At 46.6% G+C, this 6242-nt stretch overlaps 1 protein-coding gene across 1 annotated transcript in view; it reads right to left on the bottom strand.

The window, feature by feature from the left end:
- Nucleotides 1-1334: 1334 nt before the first annotated feature.
- The window catches only part of PNPLA7 (patatin like phospholipase domain containing 7), a gene marked incomplete at its 3' end in the record, with an annotated part of 67249 nt that continues 62341 nt past the window's right edge, over nucleotides 1335-6242 (bottom strand). Inside the window, exons 21-22 of the mRNA XM_027905105.1 lie at nucleotides 3979-4039; nucleotides 1335-1484 (exon numbers count right to left, since the gene is read on the bottom strand). Of these exons, the coding sequence (XP_027760906.1) occupies nucleotides 1335-1484; nucleotides 3979-4039 (211 nt within the window). The remainder of the gene's footprint in view (nucleotides 1485-3978; nucleotides 4040-6242) is intronic.

Below are 6242 nucleotides of genomic sequence, written 5' to 3'. Positions count from 1 at the left end.
CAAACATCAGCAGCTTCCTCCCAGGCCTGCTCACCCAGAAGGTTTTTAAGCAGAATAACCAGTGCCAGCTCCAGACACCACCAAGGCCAAAATGGAAATAACCAACAAGTGCACGTGCTTGCACCTCAAGCATCACCTCACATGTACTTTTAAAAATCATAAGCCACGAGAGAGCAAACTAACAATTCATTAAAGGACTATGGGAGATTCACTCAAGAGAGGTGGGACAGTATATGAGGATGTTCAGGGAATGTCAAACCGTTATTAATAAGTGCAAACTGAATTCTGAATTAAATACATGGTTTTGTGAGCAACTGGAACTTGCACAAGCAGCTTCATCGATGGGTAAAGCAATTAATGACTCAACTGTGAGCTGAATACATGGGTTTGTGAGCATGAGACAGACAAACAAGCTGGCAGCAGACGAGACAATGATTTCAGACTATACTTGGGACTTCCAGTGCCAACCTGGATCTCTTCCACAAGCCTCTTCCATCAAGTCTTATGCTTACCACTCCCTGTGCTGCCTCCACAGGAGAAAACTGGGTAAGAAACCCTTTGCTGGGGGAACCTTTACAGCTGAGGGGGCCTGGAAAACTCTCACACTGAGCTGGAGAGAGAATGAGACTCTCAGGCAGGAGCTGTGGGAATGTGTCCTGAGAATGTGCCCTGGGGTGAGATGTGTCTCCTGGAGTCCCTGCAGCCTTGGGAGTGCTGAGGGCACAGCCAAGGAGTGGGGCCAGACAGGCTGGAGAGAATTTTTGAGTCATTAAGACCACAAAGTTTTCCACTAAGATTAAATGCTCGTTATGGATGGGAAGTGAGAAGCAAGAAGCCATGAAACAGGCTTTGGGTTGGAAGGGACCTTACAGATCATCTAATCCAACACACGTGCCACAGGCAGAGACACCACTTCCTACTCAGGATGCTCAGAGCCCCATCCAACCTGGCCTTGGACACTTCCAGGGATCCAGGGGCAGCCACAGCTTCTCTGGGCAACCTGTGCCAGGGCCCCCAACCCTCACAGGGAACAATTCCTTCCCAATATCCCACCAAACCCTGCCCTCTGGCAGTGGGAAGCCATTCCCCCTTGTCCTGTCATGATCTGCCTGTATAAAAAGTCCTCCTCCCTCCCTTTTATATTCCCTTTTAAGGCATTGGGAAGCTGCAATGGGGTCTCTCCAGAACTTCTCAAACCCTCTGATCATTTTATGTACTGCCACCCCTCTAAAGCAGCAGGAACCCACCTGTGGCTCCTGACAGGCTGTACCTCTCTCAAAAGACAAGCAGGATTTCCTTCCTGTGCGATGGAGCAGGATGGAAACAACACTCACCCACAGCACTGAGGGCGTGTTTGAGCTCCAGGGTGAAGGCCGTCAGCGGCACCTCCTCGGACACCGGCATGATCGCCACCGTGGACAGGTTGCTGGCAGGATTCCCAGCATCCCACTTGCTGCTGGAGCTGTGTAATCCAAGAGGGTGACCTGTTGGGAAGGAGAGCACTTGCCATCAGTCAGCCCAGACAGCCACAAGGTCGGCTGTGAGCAATGAAATGTCACCTTTGGGCAGGAAGGAAAGTGCCACCAACTGCTCAAGCCCAGAGAAATGGAGAGTTCCCACATATTTCATTGTAAGAGGATAAAGATCAATTTCCATCATGTTTGGCTGCTGACATAACATTGCCTAACTCCTCGTCACAAATGTTAAGAATATCTGGATGCCAGGAATAGGGTAAATGCAACGTGCATTTACCTGACCTGGGAGGATAAAGATAAAAAACACAATTGAATCTCTTTGAACAGCCACATCTTTGGAACAGGCTCTGATTTAGGCCACAAGAAGAATCAGCTTAACTAACAGAAACCCCAAAATCTGTTGAAAGAATTAAAAGACTCTAAAAATCACCGTTTATTTTTACGGCATTCTTGAGAAAGGAAACAAATACCTGTTTCCAACAAAGTTCTTATAGGGGATGTGTATCTCTACCTGGTTTTATTTCTTTTGCAGAGCTTTACAGATATGGGCTTGGGAGCATTAAACTGAAATATAGAAGCTCTGAAGTAGCTGCAGAGTAACTGGGAAGTATCTCCAGTATAATTTGGTAGGATGAATAAGGACAGAGATCTGGGCAGAGTGAAGCAGTTTTTGGCAGAAGCGTGCAGTGAGTGTTACCAAGATCAAGATCTTCCCAGATAGCTCAGAGCAGAAAAATGATGGGGATGTTCTACAAACTGGTTTTATTCTCACACTCTTTCTTTCCTCCTTAACTGAGCCTTCTCAGACACTCTCACTCTGCTGTTCATGCCTGTCAACTCAGCTCCAAGTACACAATAAATTCTGACATCCAAGCTGGGATTTCACGTCCTGCTTATCTCATTTCACCCAGCAAAGGCCCAAGATGTACCATTAAGATGAATTCTTGAGCTGGGCAATATGGAAATACTTGATACACCCTGTGAAAAGCCATTCAAAGGCTCTCTGGCAGAGCGACAGTGCACTGCAGGACACACCAAAAAAAAATCAGATAAACTTTTTTTTTCAAGTATATTCAGCGATTGAGTTATTAATTTCAAGTCTTCTCAAACAGCTCTGCACAGAACATGAAACAGCTTTTCCAACTCTTTTCAGTGATCTTCAAGGAGATATTTGTAGGTTCAAACAAGTTACACATCACAGCTCAACCCCTTCATCTCCACCAGCCCTTCCCTCCTCAGATCTTCAGTGGTGAATCTCTGAACTCCTGCAACTGTCACTAATTTCCCTCCTGTTTTCTTTTCTCTATTTTTGCCCTATTTCCCAAAAAGGGCAGATTGCCCAAGGCCACTGAGGTTTAAGCACAGGTATCAGCAGGCATTTGCACACAGCTGATTGTGCCCAGAGAGCTGAGCATGTGAAGAAGGGGCAGAGTTTGAGATTCCCTCCTCCAAACTGCTCTGAAACAGGAGAGTCGCTGACTCCATTTTCAGTCTCCTTGGAATATTGCAAAAAAAACCCCAAAAAATAAAAGCAATAAAATAATAAAAGTAATTAAACCCCCACAACCAAAGAAAACCCAAACAATCCCCAGCAGCAAAGGGAACCCCACGACGCCCTCAGTAGTCAACATGTGTCTCTTAAAAGCTGCTGAAGCAAATTGGGAAAATTTCCTCCTACTCCCTTCAATCAGTAAATAGACTTGGAGTTGGTGCTGCCACAAACACAAAGCTTCAGAACCAACCCATAGCAGACCCTTTCCTCCCAGACAATTCATTAAAATAATGCAAATACAGGCATATTAAGTCAGTCTCTCTGCAGATGCCACTGAGCACAGCTCTCTGATTCCAGCCCACTACAGCTGCTATTTCCAGTGTTCCCTTTACATTCCTCTTGCAAGAAATTCCAAAGAAATTTCATTGCACACAGGCAGCAGCACTTTTCTATCTCAATTGCAAATCACTCCTTTCCCACACTTAGTTAACCACGCTCTGCCAAAAAAAAACTGTGTACACATAATAAAATCCCCATCCACTTGTGCCAAAGCTCTTACGGATCACAGGATGGTTTGGGTTGGAAGGGACCTTAAAGATCATCCAGTTCCACCCCCTGCCACAGGCAGGGACACCTCCCACTAGCCCAGGGTGCTCCAACCTGGCCTTGGACACTTCCAGGGATCCAGAGGCAGCCACAGCTGCTCTGGGCAACCTGTGCCAGGGCCTGCCCACCCTCACAGAGAAGGATTTCTCCCCAGTTTCCCACCTAACCCTGCCCTCTGGCAGTGGGAAGCCATTCCCCCTTGTCCTGTCTCTCTGTGTCCTTGTCCCCAGTCCCTCTCCAGCTCTCCTGGAGCCCCTGGAAGGGGCTCTGAGTTCCCCCTGGAGCCTCCTCTTCTCCAGGCCAAAATTTAATGACAAATTCTCTTTCCAAGTATGAGCTGTTTCCAGATTTAGGAATGTAAGTCTGGCTCCAAGGAAGTCCAAGTAGTCCAGGAATGAGTCTTACCTCCCTGCTGCAAACTGCCAAGGATCTTCTCTCCCAGCAAGTGAATAAGTCGAGTCACAACCTGGCGATGGGAGAGAGAGAGAAAACAAAACCAAACAAACATTCAGGTAGGATGTACTGGAACAGAGCATCCAGCACCCCCAGACTTTCAAAGTTCAAGATGCTCTCTCAAGCTGAACCTCCCAGAGATAAGGGTTCAGAGCCAAAACTTCTTTCCTGGCTGTAACAACCAGGGACTGATCATTTGTCTTGATTTCTTTTACCCTATTTTACTTTAATTTGGAAAAAGAAGAAAACAAAACAACCCCACAAAAGGCAACGTTTAACTTGCTTTGACAACAAAAGGAAGAAAATCTGATTATTTGGGGGAACATGTCCAATTGCATTTCAGGTTCTCCTCATTTCTCTCTGCAGGGCACCTGCACCTCCCAGTCCCTCTCACTCCCCCCGTGGCTGTTGTGCCCCTACACCTTCTGTAGGTGCTAAAAGTTCCAAAAGGTTCAACCTGAGCTCAAATAGATCCCCCCCAGGTTCCATCTGCTCCCCCAGTGAATGGTTCGCAGTAAACAATTTAAAACATCTCGATAAAAAGCCACAAACACACTCCCTAAACATCTGCAGAACCAGAACAAACTGCCTAAGAAATTGTTTTCCTCCTCAAATTATGTTTGCCTGGTACCTTTGAAGGGACAGATGTTTTCCCAGCTGTTTTTCCAACAGGACTCACATCAATATAAACCAATATTCCAATAGCCAAGTGTATCTCCCAACTGTCAAGCCTCTCTCCAAGCTGAACAATCAATAATTCCTGACAAGTAGGGTAGCAGAAGACTAATCATTGCAATAGCAAGAAGTGACAGGCTTGGAAATGCAGCATTTATTCTGAAAGCTCCACACAGATGTTCTACCAAATGAGGAAGGGAGTTATTTAAATGTATTAAGAATTAATAAGGCAGTTATTAGGTGCTCTCCCCCAGACAAATAATTCAAGGTCAATATAACTCAGGAAGACATTAAAAAAAAAAAAAAAAAAACACAACCAACCCTATCAGAATAAAATTTCCCAAAATTCTTAAGAAGAGAAACAAGTACATGGAACTTGGGATCCTGGACACTGACTGACACACTGTTCCCACAGGAACAGGCACTTCAGGAGGCATCTTTCAGCGAGATGGGTCAGTATGTCCATCAGAGTCATTTATATGATCTGCTTTAAAGAGTAGAATCTAAGGCAATAAACTGCCCTGACCTCTGAAACTCTGGATATGAAGCACCAATATATTTTAAGTGTCTGTTCACTAAGGAAAAAGAGCAAACAGGAGCCTTCCAGCACAGGGTGAGCACAGAGTAAGAGCTAAACAAGGTTATTTCAGGAATTTCAGAGGATGGTTTGGGGTGAAGGGACCTTTAAAGCCCATCTTGTCCAGCCCTTCACAGTGAGCAGAGACATCTCCACCTGGATCAGGTTGCTCAGAGCCCCGTCCAACCTGGCCTTGAAGGTGTTCAAGGATGGGGCATCCACAGCTTCTCTGGGCAACCTGTGCCCGTTCTGTCCCATAACTGGAAGCTCCTGGAGGTGCCACATCAACAATCCCTTGGGTGACCCAGTTTAAAGCTCTTTAAAGCCCCTCTCCCTTGCCCCAGCAGCAGACACGCAGTGTCCACACCAGCTGCACCGAGAGCTCGACGCGCTGCCACCACCGAGTGACGTCGCAGTGATGGTGGCTCCTGAAGGCAAGCGAGCTCTCAGCCTCCTCCTTCCTCATCCTGCGATCTCAGACAGGGTCTGAAGCGCTTCCATCTGTCCAAAATGTAACAGAAGCTGACAATCACCCAACCACAGGGTTCGTTACCACTGCGACACCTCTGAGATCCGTGGTTCTGGGATTCACCGAACAGAGCTATGGAAAACTGCTGGAAAACTGCCCCAGCTGTGGGGAGCAGGGAGGGAAAGAGGGAATCCTTCAGGAAAATGAGACTGTCCTGCCCAAGGGACATGACCTGCCCCAAACACGCTCCCTGCACCCAGCTCACATGCATTCACCTGCACAGCAGGACCTTCCCTCAGCAGTTTCGGGAGGTGCTGTGAACATTTTACACTTCAGAGTCAGAATTTTAATTACTTACTAAAACCATCCCCTGTATTTATAACTTTTTCAGCTTTACAGGCAGCTAAGGAGAGCTCCAGCTAAGTTACAAAATATGTCCAAGGTTAATGATGGAACTAAGAATAGAACCTATTGGTCTCATTTTCCAGTTGGCTG

This window comes from Empidonax traillii, unplaced genomic scaffold, assembly GCF_003031625.1.
Source record: "Empidonax traillii isolate 1590-97213 ecotype Southwest subspecies unplaced genomic scaffold, ASM303162v1 scaffold1123:size177737, whole genome shotgun sequence".
Lineage (NCBI taxonomy): Eukaryota > Metazoa > Chordata > Aves > Passeriformes > Tyrannidae > Empidonax > Empidonax traillii.
Note: the sequence above shows the minus strand (reverse complement) of the source record. Positions and strands in the feature narration are given on the sequence as shown.